Source organism: Salvelinus sp. IW2-2015, unplaced genomic scaffold (assembly GCF_002910315.2).
Source record: "Salvelinus sp. IW2-2015 unplaced genomic scaffold, ASM291031v2 Un_scaffold1077, whole genome shotgun sequence".
Taxonomy (NCBI): Eukaryota; Metazoa; Chordata; class Actinopteri; order Salmoniformes; family Salmonidae; genus Salvelinus; species Salvelinus sp. IW2-2015.
This window is the reverse complement of record NW_019942718.1, coordinates 170,212-193,822: the sequence shown is the minus strand read 5'-3', so window position 1 is coordinate 193,822 and position 23,611 is coordinate 170,212. Positions and strand designations below refer to the sequence as shown.

Here is a 23,611-nt window from a genome sequence, read left to right as displayed (position 1 = left end):
TGACCGTACTACGGGCAAAAGGGACTTTCGGAGACCTTCTTCCTTCCTTGTTGTAAAATTAACCCCCCCCAAAAATCAACAGTCATCACCCTTGTTTTCCCTCATCAAAAATGTTGGCTTGAATTAATGAGAAGGGACATATATTTGAGCTGGGATGGCTCTCTGCTTTTAATGAAGACAACATTTTGGCACATTAACTTAGAGCCCTCTTTCTACAAAAKCCCCCCCAGAGAGGATAGAAGTAGGACAACGATGGCGTCCCTTTGAGACTTGGACCACAGAGAGAGGAGAGGGGGCCCTGGGTCCTCTGTCACAATGATCTCATTCTAATACGACTAGCTGCTGAGATGGAGCAAGGGGAGCATAAAACGCCAGGGAGTCGATGGGTTCCTAAATGACACCCTATTCCTTATATAGGGGCCAGGGCCCTGGTCAAAAGTAGTGCATTATGTAGGGAATAGGTGCCATTTGGGACGCAACGTCCTCTGCGCTTCCAGTCAGTTTGACTTGATAAAGACCATCCACTCTCTGTCTTCCATTCAGAAAAGCCAGCCAACCACAGTGGCTATTCCTCCAGGAACACAACAGTGCTCTCTCTCTCTCTCTCTTAGTCATCATGGCATCTACTCATGAGTGTTTCCTTTCTGCTAATACACACATGCTCTCCCAATGCATTTTAAACAGCAGTTAACTGCACGAACGGACCCTTCTCATATTTAATCTTTAGATAGAATAAAGGGAGGAACACGATGATCAGACAGACTCGGTACCGGTACCCCCTGTATATAGCCTCATTATTGTTATCTTATTAAAACGTTTTWAKATTTTTACTTTAGTTTATTTAGTAAATATTTTCTTAACTCTATTTTTCTTAAAACTGCATTGTCGGTTAAGTTCTTGGAAGTAAGCATTTCACTGTAAGGTTTACCTGTTGTATTCAGGGCCGTCACAATGTGACAAATAACATTTGATTTGATTTGACTCACACAATAAAAGACTTATGTTTACAATATGACAGAGTGTAAGTGACCAGAGAGAGGCGTTAGTTAGTTACTGTGTAGGGCTGGGCTGGGCAGTGGGGCTGGGCTGTGGGGCTTTAGGACGGTTGGGGTGTGCCTGACAGGGGAGTTACGCTGTGGTCTCTGCCTTAACAGATTAAGGTTACGGTTGTTCCTTGTGTGCTGCTTGCCGTGGACGGCCGTGAAATGGTTAAGGTGGTGCGAAGGTGCCTCTGACTGTTTCAAGTCGTTCGCAGTGAGGTGTACCAGGTGCACACGCGGTTACTGGCTTCTCATTGTTTACTGCTAACTCTCTTCCGCTAGCGCTCTGCTGTACACTCCCTCTCTTTACTCCCCCTCTAGAAATCAGATAAGGTACTGAGAGAAAGGAGAGGAGAGAGAGAAAGAGGCTTGTTTTACCCTCTCTCTATCCTACCTCCCTCACTGTCTATGTTGATTGTTTTCCGCATGCATATACGTTAACGCACACACTAACACAAAGAGTAGATAAGTCGTCTAACCACACTACACATCACCATCACTGTATTCACACAAGCTCTTCGACTTGGCATTGATATACAGGATGTATGTCAGAGGCCCWGCCACCACAATGCCTACGCACACACGCACACACACACACACACATTAACGCTATAAAACCTGCACATCAATGTCCCAAACTACAGTGATATGTGAACTAGGTCTGACATCCTAAATGTGAACCTAAATGTTTCCTAACTCAGACAGCAACAATTGGAGGTGTGACAGAGGTGAGCGGGAGGGACTTCAAACAGGCGTCATTACATCTGAGGCAGGAAGGGTCTCCCCCTGTATCCCGTCCCAAATGGCACCCTATTCCCTATATAGTGCACTACTTTTGACTAGAGGCTCGAGTGAATAGGATGCCATTTGGTACGTAGACCCTCTGTATCCACTACACACAGTCGTTCCCTTACAACCTCCCTTTAAGCTCAGGCACTAAAGCACAGCTCCGCGGCAGAGCTCTGCGGTCCCAGCTGAAATGGTGGAGCGTTTTACGTTAATAACTTTCATGTCCACTATTAAAAATGTTGATGCTATTTTTTGAAGCAAGATATTKATTTTTTCCTTCGCCTCAGCTTGTTTGATATCTACAAAGACCTTGCWCCCGATCCCATAAGCAAAGCCCTATTTTTAGACATGAAATGGTTTGCAGTTGGCTCCAGACGATCATAGAGGGAAAACCACAGAGAAAACCACATTCCATAACATTTGAAAGGAAGGCAGCGAGCAGCTCTGCGGAACTGGGATGCCTCTTGTTTAACTGGTAGAGTGACTGAGGCTCTGGCTCCGGCTCTGAGATGAAATGTCTTTTACATCCCCACAACAGCATTGCCTCAGTAACTACCACCACACCCACCTACTCTCTCTAAAGACGCCCCAATCTAAAGTGTGTGTGTGTGTGTGTGTTTGTAGGACTGTGTGCTTCCCTGTCTAGGAAAAAGATAAAAAGAAAAGAGTAGAAATTGACTTTGGCTACATCGTTTCTTTCTTTCTCTCTTTCTCTTTCTTTCTCTCTCTCTCTCTCTTTCTTTCTCTCTCTCTTTCTTTCTTTCTTTCTTTCTAGCTCTTTCTCTCTCTTTCACACAGCTGCTTTTATATGGCTGTGTGTGTTTGGGAGCCCTCCCTGCCTGCAGTAGGAAGTGCATCATTATATCCGGGCCTCTGTCTCAGGGATGAGTACACACACGAGGAACCGGCTCTGACAAAACATATCAGCTTACTCTTCAGGGACTGTCTGAGTCTGAGACCTACAGGAATGATACAGCTCCACGCTGCTTCAAACAAACCACAGTCTCACCTTGGAAAACAACCCAGGTGGGCATATATACTKATTTCATTGTCTTCTACACACAGTGGAATGAAGTTCACAATGTGCGGACGATTATCCTTTCCTTATCTACACATTGTTTCAGAAACARTGTGAATGCAAAAAAATGAAATAAACATGGCAATGGATGGATATAAGATCATAAGAGATGTTAGCTGAAAATGTTAGGGGACATTACTATTAATGTTGAACAAAGACTGACTTTACCCTTTGGAGTCAAGGATGGAAAAATAAACTAACTAATTCATTGGAGAAATGTTCAGCCTGTTTTTAAAAATAAAAATAAATGTTCACCCCCTTTTCGCTAGAGCACGATGGGACAAGGACACCCTGGCTGGCCAAACCCTCCCCTAACCCGGACGACGCTGGGCCAATTGTGGGTTGCCTCATGGATCTCTRATGGATCTCCCGGTCACGGCCGGCTACGACACAGCCCGGGATCGAACCCGGATCTGTAGTGACGCCTCAAGCACTGCAGCGCCTTAGACCGCTGCGCCATGTTCAGCCTGTCTGTATGGGAGTAGAATCTGTCTCTCTTTCTCTCTCTTTGGGATTTTGTTCCCATACGATTTACAGGGATTTTCTTCAGTCTGTCTCCCTTTGACAGTTAGATGCTCTTCCAAACACTCAAACTTTAAGAATTCAATAAAATACCTTTCAAATCAAGTTATTTTAATGTTGGTAAGTATGGGGCTGACTGTCCCCAGCCCTCCAACTGCCCTGCTCTCTACCAGAACACACACGTAGTCAAGCACAACATATGACCTTATGTGGTTACATGCTACAGATACAGTACATACCCGAACATGCCTCTTTTAACAGGCCTCTTCTTGGATGGCTAGGCYGAACCCCTAAAATCCAACATGTTTGCATGTCAACACAGATTTCAATGCCAACCTCCCCTTTCAACACAATACAGTGCAACTTTCAATGCRAGGGCAGTATCTGTGTAGTATGTCTCTGGAAGTGGTCCTACAAGGCACCCTATTACCTATATAGTACTAATTTTGACCAGGACCCATAGGGCTCAAAATAGTGCACTGTATAAGGAATAGGGTGTCATTTGGGACGCAACCAAGGAGTGGTCGCACAAGGCCTTGGGCTTAACCTTCCCTTTGCTGGGGTCAAGCCACGGCTCATCACCACCACCACCACCACCATGGCTGCCCAGCCCACCCTCTAACCCCCACCCACCCAGCCCCTGAATGAGCGAGTGCCCAGCCCCAGACCCAGTGGAGCCACCCCAGCCGCATGGGCAAGGCACACATGGGCGTGATCACAGCGGCTTAATCCTGCKCCATCTGATACCCATCTACCAGCAGCCTTCACCCACCCACCACCACCGCTCAGCTCTGGTTTACTCCTGCTGCTGTGTGGCTCTGCTGCTTTGCCACGACTGGGCCTATCCCTCACAGCAGGGGACAAACGTCACATGACCATAGCTGAAGTGGGCAGCACAACCTGTGACTGAAGGATGTGTTCCTGTGTGGCCTCTTGAAAGGCACCTACAAAGCTTGTAATCATGTTACAGAATTTGTTTATGTAATCTATGCATTTCCTGTCCCCTACCCCTTTGGTCTAATTATAACCATTTATAAACTGGGTGGTTCGAGCCCCGAATGCTAATTGGCTGACAGCCGTGGTATATCAGACCGTATACCACGGGTACGACAAAACACTTAGTTTTACTGATCCAGTTACGTTGGTAACCAGTTTATAACAGCAATAAGGCTCCTCAGGGGTTTGTGATAAACGGKCAARATACCATGGCTAAGGGCTGTTTCCAGGCACTCCTCYGGCCTTATTGCTTAATTAGAATACACACAGACCCCAAACACATAATAGTCCTAATCTGACATTGTGACGTACKTGACACATACCTTTATAACATGCCTAATCCACATTGGATAGGTAGCAGGAACACAGTGTACATGCGTGGCCAACACAGCCCAACACAGTACCACTTTCCTCACTGTTACAAGGCATAGGACTGTTAATCCTGACCTATTCAAAGGGAAACCGGAGCAACAGTGGGCGGCAGGTAGCCTAGTGGTTAGAGCGTTGAACTAGGGTTGCAAGATCGAATCCCCAAGCTGACAAGGTAAAAATCTGTCATTCTGCCCCTGACCAAGGCAGTTAATCCACTGTTCCTATGCTGTCATTGAAAATAAGAATTTGTTCTTAACTGACTTGCCTAGTTAAATAAAAGTAAACAAATAAAAAGTCATGTGTGTCACTCTGTGATGCTACGGCTAACTCTGAAATGACAGTGATTAAGGCAGCAGTAATAAGGGACACAATTTCATGTTGTGGTGAAACATTCCACCCCAGCAGGCCTGTGCTTTGAAAGTAAGCTGAAATTTCCACCCTGCTCTAAGCACACATGGTACAGCCTGTCGACAGAAGACACACATGGTACGACCTGTTGTAGCCGGGTAAGACAGAAGACACAGCAAAAATAGGTAGTAAAGTTTCTTACAGAGCCAGATGAGAGAGAGCACATTGCAAATCCTCATGACCAGTCAGTCATCCTGTCAACAAGAGAGTGGACAACAAACCCTCAAAAAGGCTTGTGAATGGTCACACCCCATCATCCTACACACATCTATTTCAAAGTGGAAAAACCGATGACTGATTTCCTGGCCCAGATGCMATAGATGAGATGACATCACAATGGACGGGCTGAGAACAGAGGCTTAATTCACAACGGAGACCTCCACTCACTCACTCCTGTCCTGCTAGCTAGCACCCAGGAAAACAACGGTAACCTGCCTGAACGTCACACCTCTAAGGGGTYATCTCCTGCACTTGTCTCTCCAGAGCCCTGCTTTCCAACATCACCCCTCCATCTCCGCCTGGCCCTCTTCCAGTGGTGGGTCACGCTGCTGATTTCCCACCCCAACCTGACACATACCAAATGGCCAGGGAGTCAGACACAACAGGGTGAGAATGAGACATCTGTGGCCCAGGCAGGCCATTAAAGCTGCATCCATCAGCCCAGTGGCACAGGAGACTGTCACTCACTCTACCCAGGATACAGTGTCCCCAGCCTGGACACCCCAGCTCCAGAGAGCCCCATCCCAGACATACACTGCCTCCTCCCRCCCTCCCCACCCACCCATCTATCTAGCTATCTATAGTCCCCTATAGAGCAGAGGCTCGGCAAACTCAAAGGTGCCCACATGATTTGTTCAGCCATCTTCAAGCTCTCTTTCCTCTTGCTTTTCCTACACAACAATCACGTTTTTTCATAAACATCATCCTAAAACATCAAAGCGATACCACCCTCTGACAACAATAATCTAAAGTCACGGTTATATAACACTTTTTCTCTCCCTTTTCTAAACAACTAGTGGCTGTATATGTATATCCTGTAAAATAGGATTCATCTGAGTAGGTGATGCTTTATGAAGACCGCATGTGACAGCACTGTGAAATACAGTAACAAGAAATGAAACAAAACCTGCTTCCCATATGTCACATGGTCACCCTAGTCACCCTTCATTTCAATTAGGTAAACAGGAAACAATACCAACATGTGTAAAACTACAGTGTCCTAGTAACACAGGTACCTCAGCCCCAGATTGGAATTTGGAGAACTCAATGTTTTGATAATTACACATCAAATGGGTAAAAAGCAGGATACCTCGTGTTCCTGTACTTTGTTATGCTTTGGTAACCCCAAACAYGACTATATTTACCCCTATTTGCATAGTGGAGACTCAAAAGGAAGGTGTTCTATTTAAACCCTGTGCTGTGCTGTGCATGCTTGAGTGATCAACATGTTCCGGTAGTTTATTCACTGCAGTCTGAGAAGCTGAGCATCTGGGCTGGATGGGGGACGACGTCGCTCTCCCACCTGCTTCATTCAGCCCGGCTCTGCAAACAACACCAATGGAGCCGCCGTTTGGTTTGCTCCCGTCAGCCAATGAGTCACCTGGGTGCAACCCCCCCCCCATCTCCTTACCCCCCTGCCCACCTGTAAAGTCCTTGCAGACAAACACAAACAGGGGCCCAAGGAAGACACAAGCAGCGCTGAACGGCTCCTGGTGGAAGATTTAGAAGACTGAACAGTGTTTATTACAGACGTGCTCTGCTCACTGCTGAGCCTCTCTCCTCGGTGTGTGGCACTCTTGTAAAAAACTTTATAAAACCTGCCATTGAAACTGAGATTTTGAGTCGATGACTGTAAAAGAGAAACCTCAGGAGCAGACGCTGGAACATCCCCCTTTCAGGAGAGCTCTTTAATGGACTCAAAATTGGGGGGAAAACAAGGAGCGTGTCTTATAAGTGGCGTGTGTGATAGGCAAAATATCAATCAGAAAAACACACACTTCCTCTACAACACCTGTCTTTTACTCTGCTTCTCCTTCTTCTTCTTCGCCCACCAGAAAATAAATAAGTGCATGAATAATTACAGCTATAAACACCTCGAGGGATTCAACAGGTTTTTGATATTTTCTAAATGTTTCCGCCTCTTAAAATAGGCTCCTACACATTTTCACTTGAGGCTTATTTACAGCCATCTACTTCAAAGTTCTGAGGATGAAGGCCCCTTATCATCGTTTGTATTAAAATCTGCAGCCTCTCTGTCATTTCCTGCTGTTCCTTTTTAAAGCGTTTGCTAACTTACCTGAGGCTCAGAGAGAAAGAGAGAGTGTGGTCTCACCCCCTTCTTCCAAAATGGCACCCTATTCCCTATATAGGCTTTGTCAAAAGTAGTGCACTATATAGGGAAACGGTTGCCATTTGGGACACAGTCACACCCTCACTGTTAGCCTGCCCTGTCCCTGTACAGGACTGCAATGTATTGTCAACATCACCACACGATGTGTACCAGCATGCTTTAGTTAGTATCAAAGTCAAAGTTCAGTACATAATGTACAGTACGTACATTCTCTGACTGACACGGCTTTCTCGGAGTGTTCTGCTACGGTCAACACATCTATCAGGCTACTCCGCCACCGCCAGCCATCATCCTTGATAATTTCAATAATCTCCTGCTTACATGTTAAATGATAACAAGGAGCAGTTTTGGGGCCGTCACAAGTTTCCAAGTAGCTTGTTCACACACACAAGCGGGCGCAAAGCTGCTTTTCTTTAGCGTAGCATAATCCAGCACCACTGTTTCTTATCGTTGTCAGTCAGAGGCACAGAGCCCCAGCCTCTGGGCTTGTATGCAGGGTTTACAGGGCCTACCCAGGGACTAGGGCTTGGTTAAACAAGCCAGTGTCCCTGCTAGTGTTTACCCAGGGACTAGGGGCTCTAGTGTTTACCCAGGGATTAGGGGCTCTAGTGTTTACCCAGGGACTAGGAGCTCTAGTGTTTACCCAGGGACTAGGAGCTCTAGTGTTTACCCAGGGACTAGGGGCTCTAGTGTTTACCCAGGGACTAGGGGCTCTAGTGTTTACCCAGGGACTAGGAGCTCTAGTGTTTACCCAGGGACTAGGGGCTCTAGTGTTTACCCAGGGACTAGGGGCTGGATGAACAAGGCAGTGTCAAAAGCACTTCACAATGCCAGACAAGGGTATGTAATCTGGGGAGTTTGCGATCATGGGCTTTGCTTGTAATGAATCCGTTTATCTGGGGAAGGACAAACACTTAAGGCAAAGATAGCTCAGCACAGAAGCACTGCCGAGGCACACACACAAACACACACAGAGAGAGAGGGAGAGAGAGAGTGAGAGGGAGAGAGAAAGAGAAAGAGCGGGAGAGAGAGGGCTGCATGAGGATACTCAAAAAGTTCACTGACAGAATTTAAGAGGAGCACCGAAAAGCTCAGTTAACAGCATTAAGCCGCTCATGAAAACATACTCCGATATATTTTAAACAAATAATTGGCCTTTTAAATGTGTTCACTGCTTAGCTCTACGCAAGTCCTCAAGTTTTAAAACAACAAAGAAACAATGTGAACACATCCTTGATGAACTGTTCTTTACATTCTAATTGAACAGGGTAAGTGGGATATGATTTAAACCTGCCAGTCTGTCCACTAGACAAGTTAGCGCCTGTGATCCACAAAGTGAACCACATCTTCCACATCACAGCCCTCTTGGCTCTGATGATTGTCCTGACTGTCTAGCTCCATGAGCACAGCCCACTGCAAAAAATCCTCCTCACCCCCTGGGACTAAGGCCATCAGATAGCAGTGACACAGGATAGGTATGGATAGGTAGGGGTGGTAGGGAGGGTAGAACAGGAGGGATGGTAGTGGATGTGGTAGGAAGGGTAGGGATGGGTAGGGATGGGAAACAGGTAGGGATGGGTAGGATGGGTAGGATGGGTAGAACAGGTAGGAGGAGATGGGTAGGATGGGTAGGATGGGTAGATGGTAGGAGGGGTAGGGATGGGTAGGAGTAGGTTAGGATGGGTAGAACAGGTAGGATGGGTAGGGATGGGTAGGGATGGGTAGGAATGGGTAGGAATGGTAGGGGCTGGGTAGGATGGTAGAACAGTAGGGCATGCGGTAGGGATGGGTAGGATGGGTAGAACAGGTAGGGATGGGTAGGGATGGGTAGAACAGGTAGGGTGGGTAGGGATGGTAGGGTGGGTAGGGATGTGGTAGGGATGGGTAGGGATGGGTAGAACAGGTAGGATGGTAGGATGGTTAGGGATGGGTAGGATGGGTAGGGATGGGTAGAACAGGTTAGGTGGGTAGGGATGGGTAGGGTGGGTAGAACAGGTAGGGAGGTAGGGTTGGGTAGGATGGGTAGGATGGGTAGACAGGTAGGATGGTAGGGTGGTAGGATGGTAGGAGTGGTAAGGTAGGATGGGTAGGGATGGTAGGGATGGTATAGAACAGGTAGGAGTGGGTAGGGATGGGTAGGGATATGGAGTAGACAGGTGAGGGATGGGTAGGATGCGTAGGATGGGTAAGATGGTACGTAGGGTAGGATGGTAGGGAGGGTAGAACGGTAGGGATGGGTAGGTGGTAATGGGTAGGGATGGGTATGTAGAACAGGAGGGTGGGTAGGGGATGGGTAGAACAGGTAGGGATGGGTAGGGTAGGGATAGGATGGGTAGAACAGTAGGGATGGTAGTGGATGGTAGGGTTGGGTAGGGATGGGTAGGTGTGGGTAGGGATGGGTAGAGACAGGTAGGGTGGGTGAATGGGTAGGATGGGTAGGTGATTGGTAAGAACAGGTAGGAATGGGTAGGATGGGTAGGAATGGGTAGGGTGGGTAGGGATGGGTAGGATGGAAACAGGTAGGGTGGGTAGGGATGGGTAGGGTAGGTAGGGATGGTAGGGTTAGGTAGGATGGTAGAAACGGTAGGGAGTGGTAGGGGTAGGTAGGGTAGGTAGGGATGGGTAGGGGTAGGTAGGGTAGTAAGGGTATGGGGTAGGTAGGATAGGTAAGGGTAGGTGAGGTAGGTAGGGATAGGTAAGGGTAGGTAAGGTAGGTAGGGTAGGTAATAGGTAGGTAAGGTAGGTAGGGGTAGGTAGGTGGGTTAGAACAGTAGGGATGGGTAGGGGTAGGTAGGAGGTAAGGGTAGAGGGGTAGGTAGGGATAGGTAAGGTAGGTGAGGTAGGTAGGGATAGGTAAGGATAGGTAAGGTAGGTGAGGTAGGAATACGGTAGGGGTAGATAGGGGTAGGTAGGGATAGGTAAGGGTAGGTGAGGTAGGAATAGGTAGGGGTAGATAGGGTATGTAGGGATAGGTAAGGGTAGGTGATGTAGGGATAGGTAAGGGTAGTTGAGGTAGGTAGGGATAGGTAAGGATAGGTAGGGTAGGTGAGGTAGGAATAGGGTAGGAGGTAGATGGGTAGGTAGGATAGGTAAGGGTAGGTGAGGTAGGGATAGGTAGGGATAGTAGGGGTAGGTGGGGTATGTAAGGGTAGGTGGGTAGGTAGGTGAGGTAGGATAGGTAAGGTAGGTGGGTAGTAGGGATAGGTAAGGGTAGGTGAGGTAGCGTAGATAGGTTAAGGCGTAGTGGCGGTAGGTAGGAATAGTAACGGTAGGCTGAGGAGTTAGGGATAGGTAAGAGGTAGGTAAGAGTAGTGGGATAGGGTAAGGTAAGGTAGGGGTAGGTAGGGATTGTAAGGGTAGGGAGGTAGGTAGGATAGGTAAGGGTACGGTGGGGTAGTAGATAGGTAAGGGTAGGTGAGGTAAGAGGGATAGGTAAGTGGTGGGTAAGGTAGTATGGGTAGGTAAGGGTAGGTAGGTAGGAGGGATTGGTAAGGGTATGTGGGGTAGGTAGGGATAGGTAAGATATTGCGTAGGTAGGGATAGGTAGGTAGATGGTGTAGGTAGGGATAGTAAGGATAGTGGTAGTAGGGATAGGTAAGGTAGTGAGATCAGGAGGATAGGTAAGGCGTAGTGGGGATAGGTAGTCGTAGGAAGGAGAGGGGAGATTAGAAGAGAGAAGGACAGAATGAGAAAGTGAAAGAGAGAGAGAGTGATAGAGGAGGCAGAGAAGAGGAGAGGCAGAGTGAGAGAGATAGAATGGAGAGAGGAGGCAGAGAGAGGAGAGAGAGAGGAAGTGGAGACATGTAGAGATGAGAGAGATGGAGAGGAGAGAGATGGAGAGAAGGGGCAGAGAGAGGAACGAGATGGATGGGAGATGAGAATGAGTGTATTGTGGCTGAGGATAGAGCTAGAGAGGAGCAGACGAGAGGAAGGAGATGGATGGGGAATGAGAAGAGTGTATTTGTGGTGAGGATAGAGCTAGAGAGGAGGCAGAGAGATCAGGAGTGTATTGTGGTGAGGATAGAGCTAGAGAGGAGGCAGAGAGATCAGGAGTGTATTCTGGTGAGGATAGAGCTAGAGAGGAGGCAGAGAGATCAGGAGTGTATTCTGGTGAGGATAGAGCTAGAGAGGAGGCAGAGAGATCAGGAATGTATTCTGGTAGCTCTCATTCAGAATCCTCCATCCACAGGGGTTTGACTCTTCCAAGCAAACCTCTTCTACTGATCCCCTCAAATTAAACAATGTCTTCTGGTAATCCAGGACATTACTAACCCTACTCGATTCACAGCTACACACTCAGGAGGAAGCTTTGTTCAGAGAAAAGCTAAGGGAAATCTAGTACGGAATCTGRGATTGTCTCAAATCGCTTTCTTTAGACACTGTCTCTGGAAGGACAACTGATATCTACATTAATGTTAGATCCAGAACATAATTCCCTAGCATGTCCCACGAAACAACGCTGTAACYAGGATATTAGGATGCACTCGGCTTAGGAGGAACACGCTTTCCAGCCTCACGCCTTTTGTTTTGAGACACTGTAAAATGATTTCTGTGAACAGAATAGATGTGAGATGTTTGTGAAATTCTTTTGAAAGAGTTTAATAACATTAATCCTGAAATAATGATTGTTATTCAAATATCTGGGGGAAGAATTAGCTAATTAGACTATCTGTTTAGTGAGGCCTTTGAACTCATGAAGGAAATGTACATCTTTTCATTAAAAAAATTGTTTTAGAATTCTCCTTTCAATCGTCTAATACTAGTCGTATGGATAGTATACAAAGTCTTGTTTTTACTAGGACATTTGGCATGCCTAAACAACAGACKAAAAAATTATACACATAATCTGCCAATTAAAAAGAACAAAGATAAATGAAAGCAACAAATGAACCCCTGTAAAGATGATAGACCACCTGAGCTGAGATAGAAGCAGAGAGCCTGCCTGCGGGTGGGGGGAAGTGAATACAGGCATCACCTTGTTCAATGTAAACATTAGAACTGGAGAACCAAACAGTAGGGGATCCACAGCACTGTTTCCCCTCCCGCCCCACTGCCATGTCCCAAGCTATAATCACCATCTACACCATCCTCCCTTCCTTTCAAGTGGCAGGTCGATAGAGCTGCAGCTACAGTGCTMCTGCAGGGTAATTACAAGGGAAGCAACAAGTGAGCATTGTATGAAGCCGAGGAGACACACTCACACACAGAAGAAAGTGCTCTTCATTCCCAAAACAATCTTTGAGAACCTCTGTGCTTTGCACTGTGAGGCAATTAAGGATAATATGTAGGGGATGCCTTCATGAGAAGAAAGAGGTGGCAGCACATTCATTTCTGGACATAAAAATGGAAATAGTTAAGAGTAGTTTTCACAGTGTGTGTTTACTACGTAATGATAACTGATGTCTATGTAATAACGTCTCAATAAAATGTGTTCCGTTTTTTTATAAATTATCTGATGCATTAGGAGACAAACGTCGCCATTACTTATAATACAAACAGAAGACTGTTTTTGGTCTATATAAGATTTGTCTCACAAAAGTACACACACACACACACACACACACACACACACACACACACACACACACACACACACACACACACACACACACACACACACACACACACACACACACAAACTTGACACTTTTAGGTAATTTGAGTGACAACATGACTAGGTCTCATGTCTGACCCCATTTGAAACAGAGCTTCTGATTGTGCGTTTCTTTCAGAACACATCAAAGAAAGACTGTTGGAGTAGAATGAATGATGACAGAAACGTATGCTTTTTCAAAACACCATGCTTAATATGAGAGTGCTTACTGTTATTACTGATTTAACATCGAAGAATGTGCTTCACCTGATGAAAGATGCATAGTTCCTTGTTGAAAGGGGCAATCAGCAGTTGCTACATCCATTTTTGGACTTATAATTAATTTATATGTGCGCATTGATTTATAACTTAACTTGATTTATAAATGCCTCATGAACTTAGTTCAACTGTCGTACCCTATCAGAACCCAAAATGTAAGCTTGTTTTACTCCAATGTTTGTAAACAAAGTAAATGTAAACAAACACGGTATAGTCTAAAAACATGGTAAAAACTATAATTTTGAGATCATGGATGGTCTGTCCTTGCATCGATACCTCTGTCTTTGAATTTGAGAGTGGTTACTTTTCTCCAGTCCTATCCCCCTTGCTTTTTATCTAAACAGTTGTGGGGAGTACACTTTTATATTGTTTCAACTGCTGATTGCAGCTTTAAGTTATACGTTTTAAACTACCAACCAATACACAGACAACATACGAAAGTGTAAGCAAAATGAGGGAGTCAACACATTGAGTATGTTTACATGCTCATTTATAATTCGATATTTAACTGATTATGGCAGTAGGCCGAATAAGSCATTAGTCATGTAAACACATTACCCTGCGATCTTAATCAGCGTACGGTCATAATTTCATAAGCATACGCAGATTAAAACACCTTGTTTTCTGAGCAATCTGTCATATTATTAGGACATGTAAACACCTTAATCAGAGTTCCAGTGGTGTATTTGATTTGCGCATGTGATAGCACCAGCCGAGCGAGCCTCTCTCTTTAGCCCTAGTGAAGTCAGTTCTGATTTCGGAACAGCCGGAAAAATGCATCTTAAAAGTACTTTTCAAATACAAACATTATACAGTATATACCAACTCAGAATAACATGGTCACTGTGGTAGAAGGTTTATTTTGATTTGCAATTTTCTGCATTTATTAAAAGTCCCATCAGGTAGCCTGATTTCAGATGTGTCCATGTAAACAGGATTTTTAGGGAAATTGTTCTTGCAAAGCATGTAAACGTATTAATCGAGGTATTATAGTAATCTGACTATSCYCAATAATCATATTATTGCGTGCATGTAACRGTTCTCAGTGTCAGTTAGTCACGCCTTAAAATGTGTTTTGTTTTTTTGTTTTTGATGTGCTACTGGTTCCGACCATATTCAAGGTTGTATGAGGGTGCGGATGTAATTCACATCAGACAGTGATACATGGGTGTACACGTACAACTTTAGATGGTCTTTTTTTAACTTTCTAATTTCCTTAGTTTGTTGTCCTTGCATACTTCTGGTATAATAGACAAATAGTTTCATTCAGAGACTTTGAATAAGGATCCATAATGATTCAACAGAATGAAGAACTCTACATTGTGATGTAGAAGGTAAAGTGATGTGGACTTACAGATGGTGACACTGATCCGTTGGGGATGTATGGGTCAGGCAGCATGAGAAACGGGTACCCTGGATACGCTGTTTTATACATTCCTCCATCTTGATGTTTGGACACTGTGGAGAAAGACAAAGATGTGAGATGAGATGTTTTCTGATATTAATTTAACACTTTTTGGTTAACTATTGTAGTTAAAACGGTTATAATTAGCAGTTTTTTACTATTGGAAAAAGTATTTTCGTCAGATAATGATAGAGCTCTTCGACAGATTTTATGTTACAGACTTGTTTTACTACTGTAACATATTTGTGAGACAAAGTGACAMCCGTAATCTTGCATCACAAAAACACAGCCAAACCCCAATCCTTTGTTGTTTGTTACCCAATAGAATGGCTAGCCACTGATCTCTCCAGTCTAGAGTGTTGATGGTAACTTAAAATGTGCAAWYCATCTTTACAGGCTGTCCAAACAGAGGGTCATTGATCCACATGGCTTGTTTTCAACCTTACAGCTGAATGCATAAGTGGACAACGTTTTGTGAGTTACTTGACATATTCAAACATTGTTCATGAACTAGAGAGCATTTCTAACTTTAAATAACTTGTAGCTGCCCRGAGGTTCAGCACAGCAAGCATACATTTGTGTTTTTGGCCGATTTTGCCCCATTGGGACAATATATAAAACCTAATGTTAAGTTAAAGCATGCTTTAATTTAGATTTTCTTTAGGGCTTTCAAACTGAAGCTACTTGAAACCTTATTACCATATTATAACCTATGTAGCCCAGGGAAAGCAACACCTTCCTTTTACAGTCAGTCTATGATGCAACAGCACAGTATTGTCAGAAATCACAGACAACTTGTTTTACTGAGGTACAGTTAGCCTAATTCAGCTACTGTCTAGTTCTTAGTTCTTACCGCTGTCGAGATGCTCCCGGTGTTTCTCTTGATAACCTCTATGTTCGTTTTGCTGACCTCGTCTGACCGCCTGAATGTCCAAAGCAACATTAAACATAGATTAGTAACCTGATAATTACTTTGAACAAGAGCCAAAGGTTTCATACCAAGACCCCTTTCAACCTTACCAACAGCGCATAACATAAGAACTCTCCCTCTCTGTAGTCTACCTACCGCTGCGCTCGAACTTTGATTTGTCTCCGATTCATTCACCAGAGACGACTTGAGGTCAGCTAAGTCCCTTTCTGTGAAAGCGTTTTCTTGAATTTTCTCATCTTGTTCGCCTTCATCCTTGAAGGATATCATTTCATCGTTTGCTCCTTGATCATCTCCTCCGCCACTACTGAGCTGAGGCATGTTGCTTTGAAAATTACCCTAATCAGCGGAGGGCTCCTTTGAAAAAATAAATGAAACTTCCTATTAACCTAAACCTCCCTAAATTGTTGCGCTCAGATACGGCCAAAGTATAAAACAAAACAAAAGTTGCTCTGCTGTGGAGCGGCCCTGCAAGTTGAAAGTAATGTTGCTCGGCAGCAACAAATAGTGCATTTGAGCTCGAAACAAGGCGAGGACTCCCAACATCAAAGATCGCCGACCAGTGATTGACAGATTCGATGACTTGTTGGGGGTTGTTTCAGCAGAGGGTTCCGCTCTTAAAGAGACATCACCTCAGAGCCTGTTGGCCATATTCATGACTTTTAACACTTCATCATAGATAAAGTTGCTTGTTTTTAGCAAAGACTGAACCGAAGTCCTGGATAAAAGACACGTGAGCAAACGGTCTTTCAGATTCTACTGCATTGATAGATATTTCCCACAACGCAGTCTAGTTATGTAACATTGTTATAACATTGTTATACATTTGAGTGGTGCAGTGGTCTAAGGACTCACAGTGCTTGAGGCGTCACTACAGACACCCTGGTTCGATTCCAGGCTGAATCACAACTGGCCGTGATTGGGAGTCCCATAGGGCGGCGCACAATTGGCCCAGCGTCSTCCGGGTTTGGCCAGTGTAGGCCGTCATTGTAAATAATAATTTGTTCTTAACTGACTTGCCTAGTTAAATAAAGGTAAAAAAATATATATATACATTGTTGAACACACACACACACACACTTCTACCAGACTCTTATTATGATTGCTAAATACTGCACAATTTAAAACACTTGCCCTCCAATTCCCCCTTCCACAAAACACGTGTAAATATTGTACTATAAATTGTGCCTTTCTGTGTTGTACTTATGCTATTTTCTTTATGTTCGTATTCTTATATTTTATTATTTCTCATTGTTGTTGCATTGTTGAGAAGGAACCTGCAAGTCAGCATTTCATTGGATGTYCATGTTGTGTATACCATACATAGGACTTATAAAGAGAGAGAGATCAGGGATGCAGAGGGTAAAACATAGTTCCTTCATATACACTACATATTTAGAAACAAAACCATAAAACCATGTTCGCCCAACATTTGTGAAGTTGTAGAAATATTGATGTGAGATTTGTATTGACATAGTGAGAACATCAGAGACATGTAGGGCATCCCCTGTAAACCATCAGAAAATGAGTCAAGCTCATCAATAAAAGAGGCATGAAATGTCGCAGCTAGTCTCTAGAGCACATGGATTCAGTTGTCATCTCAAAAAACAGCAACTTGCTGGAATGAAACTATTTGATCGATGCAAAACAAATTTAGAGGGGAAAATAGAATGTAGTTCAAAGATGTAGACTTGGTGTCTGGGTGCCTTGTCAAACAAGTAGGGGAGGCCGGGGGTTGGCTGTCACTTTTTACCCATGTGTATTTCTCAGCACCAGTACATTTTTATTGTTCAGAAATGTGGTGGGTACTCTCTTCGTTCGCTGGACTTTATTCTGCTAACTGTTCCAAATGTCCGAACTGAATTTGGTAAAAGGTCTTTTATGTACTCTGCGCCATCGTCTTGGAACACCTTACAAAATACTTTTAAACTGGAAGAACTTGTCCCGATTGGTGTTTTTAAATCACTGATGAAGGATTTTGAGGCTGATTCCCTGACCTGTCAAGGTTTTTAATTTGCTGTTTTTGATTTTGTTATACTCTTGTGAATTCAATGGTTTTTACTCGATTACTTGTAGTTTTTCATGTTGTCTGTCTGTAATTTTTGTAATGACTTGGTGCTGCCTATCTTGGCCAGGACGCTCTTGAAAAAMAGATTTTAAATCTCAATGAGCCCTTCCTGGTTAAACAAAGGTTAATTATATATATTTTTTTTAAATCTTACAAGACTCTTTTCAACATTAATAGAAAGACCAAGGTATTGGGTTGAAATAGGAACCCTTTTTTATCATCATATCTTATTCCGACATGGAGTTATAAGCCATCAAACACACTRTGTCAACTTGTGACAACCAGCCCCATCACAGGGTTGGTTGTCCCAAAGTTTGCTAGTAGCTTATTCCTTTTGTAACAGGAAATTAAGCAATTTAGCAAACATTCTTAGAAATAGCCTTTCTTAGATCGAACTATACTCCTAACAAAATTCAGCATTTTATGSCTTGAGAACAACTTATGACATTTTCAGTAAATTTGTGTGTGTATGTGTGTGTTTGTGTACATGTGTGGGTGTGTGACAGGAAAAAATTGTGTGAGATGCAAGACGTTTCACAGACACGTATTTAGAATACCTGCATTCTAAATTCTACAGTTCTATATATCGTTTATACATCGGCCAAGGCATCTACATTATATTCCAATGTCCTGGCGACGTCTTTCCAATGTGCAAAATGTCTCCACACTACATACTCCCAACACATTTGATATGTTGGCCAAAGGTGTTTACTGGGAAGAGAGGTCTCTATAGCAACAGCAGAAAAGAGCTTGGCATTTATTGTATASTGGCAGTGGCAATGTCCCTGAACAATATGGTTATAATGGAGTTGATAGTGACAACTAACCCCACATTCCATGTGACAACCATCCCCAACCATCCCCAACCACCCCCCAAATGCTAATTAAGATGCTAGTTACCACATGGCTTGACCAAGCAACTCAGAAATAGGTTTGGAATGTAGCTCTCCCTTTCCTCTTTTCAACAACATTTTTCATGTATACTGCCATAATTCAAACGTTCATAAAGAAAATACCAAGACATCTTATTTTTACTTTCACCTATGAAAAACACATAAAWCCCCTCACCTCATTGTAGTGGTGGAGTGATTAGCCGAAATCTAGTTTCTCTTGAGCAGTGGTGTAAAGTACTTAAGTAAAAATATTTTAAAGTACTACATAYGTCGTTTTTTGGGGTATCTGTACTTTACTATTTATATTTTGGACTACTTTTACTTCGCTACATTCCTAAAGAAAATAATGTACTTTTTACTCTATACATTTTCACCCAAAAGTACATTTTCAATGCTTAGCAGYACCGGAAAATGGTCTAATTCYCGCACTTATCAAGAGAACATCCCTGATCATCCCTTCTGCCTCTGATCTGGAGGACTCACTAAACACAAATGCTTCATTTGTAAATTATGTCTGCGTGTTGTAGTGTGCCCTTGACTATCRGTAAATTTAAAAAACAATACAATTGTGCTGTCCGATTTCCTTATTATAAGCAATTTGAAATTATTTATACTTTTATTTTTGATACTTAAGTATATTTTTGCAATTKAATTTARTTTTGATATTTCAGTCTATTTAAAAACAAATATTTTTAGACTTTTACTCAAGTAGTATTTTACTGGGTGACTTTCACTTTTACTTGAGTAATTTTCTATTAAGGTATCTTTACTTTTACTCAAGTATGACAATTGGGTTCTTTTTACACCACTGCTCTTGAGTGATACATCAGATTCAGCTTTAACTGTGCGATGTAGTAAGGAGTTGTAGTTTCCAACAGGCCAATTTTCTACATAGTTTAGCGCATAKAACTGGGTAATTAACTACAATGCCCATAATCCATTGCGCACCTAGTTGTGGTCTTTGTTTCTTTTATGCTTACTACAGATGAGTTTCAAGTTTTAATGTCACATGCACAAGTACAGTGAATTGCCTTTCTTGTAAACTAAAAACCCAACAATGCAATAACAAAAAACAATGTAATACTAGAAAAAACACACAAGAATAGGAAATATGAGACACAATAAAGTAAGTAAGTAAGTAAGTAAGTAAGTAAGTAAGTAAGTAAGTAAGCATACTATATACAGGAAATATTTAAGGGGTAAGGGGACTAAGCAACAGGATATAAGATAAACAGAGTAGCAGCAGCTTGTATGTGAGTGGGAGTGCGGGTGCTTAGAGTCAGTATAACTGTATGTGCAAATGATGTGTGAGTGAGAAAATGATGGAGTGASAGGCAGAAGAATGCGTGATTGTGGAAATAGAGAGCAGCTGTTGCTTSGCYAGGTKTCTCTACCTGAAAATACATGATCTAAGTGATTGATAGTTGGTATTCAGCAGTCATAAAAMTATGCCTTATTTACTTTGAAGATCTACAAAATAGTAATTTTGCAAGACAGCATATGCAGCAGCTATATAGAGAGGAGATGATGAATTGGAATTAAATAATAAAGTCATCAAATAAAACAAATGTAATATACACAACAACTGAAATATTTTGGTAAAGTAATGTGAATAAATGATGGTAAATAAGAGATAAGCAGTAAATGGGCAGTCACTACCATCATGMGACTTTTATTCATTGTTTTATTCTGTGTTACATCATTCAACCCAAATAATCGAAACCGAAATCGAAAACCGTGATTATTTTTTAAATAATTGAACCGAAATCGAACCAACCTCAAAAAGTACTAATCGCTCAGCACTACCTCCATGTTTTGTCATGCTGACATGAATTGACCAGGTGGATGAGTTCTTTCAACGAATTCACATATTTTAATCTTACAATTACTACACAGCACCCTCTAGATTGCGAGTAATAAGCACTGTGACAACCAACCCYTGAGACAACCAAAAACAGGTCTCCCCTGACTGTTTTTTTTAGATTTTTTCACTTCATGCATTTTTTATGCTGATACAGTAGCATGGTCTTCTGAGTTTTAATTGAGAAATATTTATACGCGCCCATGCTGTGACTTAATATTTGACTTAATCTGTTGCCTTGAAAGAAAATGATGAACCACAGCTGGGAAATAGAATTAAATACAAACAGAAAATGTGCCTAGTATTTGCATAAAGCTGCATATTTATACAATATTGGCCATGCATATTAATAAAAAGATTAAAATGAGCAGTTTAATGTATGCAAATCTAAATTATAAATGAGTTGTTTAAACTCCTTGTTTATTCGCATTGATTAAATATAGACAGCTGTTTTTTGTAGAACCAGTTTCTCTATGTGGCTTACTTCACAAGTTCTCGCATCTTTGGGACTTTTTGTGTGTCTCTCTTACTGTGCTTACATTGGTTTCACATATCCTTGAGGTGGTGTCTGTGCTTGTTCCTTCGTTGGACTTGACTGTGWGTGAGTTTTGGATTTGATTAATATGATCGATCTTCGTTGAACTCAAATCCTTCTTATCAGTCTGTGAGTTTGCATGACTCACTCACACACCAGCCTCTGTATCCTCCTCTCTTATCTCCTCTATGGTAATTGCAGCCATGACGTCAGTAAATTATACTCTCTGCTCTCTCTGCCTTAGGGGCAGGAAACACCAAAAAAGGAAAGAAAAAAACACTGCCTGCCAACAGTAGCACTTCATGTCGAGAGAAAAATATACCATTGGTAATATTGCTTCAGGCAGCAGTTTACGGTAACCCAATGCAAATATTAATGGCACATAAGTAGTTACTATAATGTCAARGGGTTGAACTCAGATCAAGTTTGTAAGACAGAACTATGTCTGGGGGTGATGTTGTACACATGATGTGGAATCCTGCAACATTTCTCGAGTTCCACAGAAGTTAAACCTGTTTGCTATACATGTTGGTGCATTGGCGTCTCAGATATCATGAAGCCTGAARAATTGGAATCATGGAATGATTTCAAGTGAGAACTTTAGTTTTTAGTAATTKTTTTTCCGTTTCTTAATKATTTGCAAGGGAAACCACTCTCTTTTGTACAGATTACAGCACAAAGGATAAATTGCAGTTCCTATAAAATWAATTATATACTCTGCTTTCTAAATAAACTTCAGGCACATTAAAGCAGCAAAGTAATTAAATCATATCCTTTCATTGAGGCTACGCCACATCGAAGGGAACAGCTCTTAACTGGAACCACTTGTGTGCGTTTTATTGGTAGTTTCCCTCCAACCAAAAACATGTTCTCTCAAGCAGCATCCAATGTGCAATACTGAACCTTAGCAAATCTTTTCGACAGGCTAATTTTATATATCTTTTCCCCCATGAAGGATTCCATCATTCAACAAATATGAAGAGCCCTTGAATGTGAAACCCTGTAAATGAGAGTAATTAATCAGATGTATGAGTTTACTATTCCTTATAGCTGTTGTCATCAAACATGGGAAAGGTTCTTGGTCAACTAAATTGATGTGAGGACAATATTAACATTACATGTAAGTCAGTTTTTACCATCTCCTCTTTGGTCACTATGGTCYCTAGTCAGTTGTCCAACTGAATGTATTCAACTGAGATGTGTCTTCCGCATTTAACACACCCTCTAATTTTCTTTGGATATTAGTGACCACTGTCCCATTGCATGTGTCAGGGATATACGGATGCCTAGATCCAAACCTCGTTTTATCAATGAGGAATTTTAAACATTTAAATTAACAGGCTTTTTTTTTGTGACCTTTATTTTGGTGACTTTGATTGTATTCAAATCAAATCAAATCAAATGTATTTATATAGCCCTTCGTACATCAGCTGATATCTCAAAGTGCTGTACAGAAACCTAGCCTAAAACCCCAAACYGCAAGCAAAGCAGGTGTAGAAGCACGGTGGCTAGGAAAAACTCCCTAGAAAGGCCAAAACCTAGGAAGAAACCTAGAGAGGAACCAGGCTATGAGGGATGGCCAYTRCTCTTCTGGCTGTGCCGGGTGGAGATTATAACAGAACATGGCCAAGATGTTCAAATGTTCATAAATGACCAGCATGGTCAAATAATAATAATCACAGTAGTTGTCGAGGGTGCAACAAGTCAGCACATCAGGAGTAAATGTCAGTTGGCTTTTCATAGCCGATCATTAAGAGTATCTCTACCGCTCCTGCTGTCTCTAGAGAGTTGAAAACAGCAGGTCTGGGACAGGTAGCACGTCCGGTGAACAGGGCAGGGTTCCATAGCCGCAGGCAGAACAGTATTGCATCTATACCTGACCCAGAGTTGGCTCTGAACCACTTCTCAAATGTTTTCAATTGTATTGTAGATGAACATGCTCCCTTTAAAAAAACGGAGAATTAAAAATAGGTCTTGCCTTTGGTTCAGTCCAGCTCTATCTGAAGTCATACACAACAGAGATGCTACCTGGGCCAAAGCTAGATTCACATGCCCAGACAGGCAGTCTTTCAGGCGATTGAGAAATCTGRATGTAAAACTAGTTAAAAAAGCAAAATCAGATTATGTTAATACACTATCTGAATGTACAGGGAACCCAGCTACATTTTGGAAAGCTGTTACATCACTGAAGCGTTGTGTCTCCTCTTCTCTCCCCCAATAAATTAATTTAGATTCAGGCACTATTACTGACAAAATGTATATTATTAATGCATTTAAACACCTTTTTATCTCTGCGGGCTATATATTTGAATGTATTTCAAAGCCAGCCCGTGAAAATAGTAGTTTGTCTACTCTATTGAATGATACTGAAAATGCTGGTCAGGAGTTTTGTTTTCGGAAATTCACTGATAAAGAAGTCCTGAATGCTTTGCTAACATTAGACAAAAAAATCCACAGGGGCTGATCATTTGGAGTCTGGTCTGCTTAAGTGTGC

The 23,611-nt window shown here is 42.6% G+C and overlaps 1 protein-coding gene across 3 annotated transcripts in view; it reads right to left on the bottom strand.

Moving 5' to 3' along the window:
- Nucleotides 1-16,310, bottom strand: part of LOC112069673 (transcription factor 7-like 2) — a 58,753-nt gene extending 42,443 nt beyond the window's left edge. For all 3 annotated transcript variants that reach the window (XM_024137037.2, XM_070438653.1, XM_070438654.1), the window contains exons 1-3: nucleotides 15,899-16,310; nucleotides 15,686-15,755; nucleotides 14,782-14,885 (exon numbers count right to left, since the gene is read on the bottom strand). In XM_024137037.2, the coding sequence (XP_023992805.2) occupies nucleotides 14,782-14,885; nucleotides 15,686-15,755; nucleotides 15,899-16,081 (357 nt within the window). In that variant the 5' untranslated portion in view covers nucleotides 16,082-16,310. The remainder of the gene's footprint in view (nucleotides 1-14,781; nucleotides 14,886-15,685; nucleotides 15,756-15,898) is intronic.
- Between the last annotated feature and the right edge of the window lie 7,301 nt (nucleotides 16,311-23,611).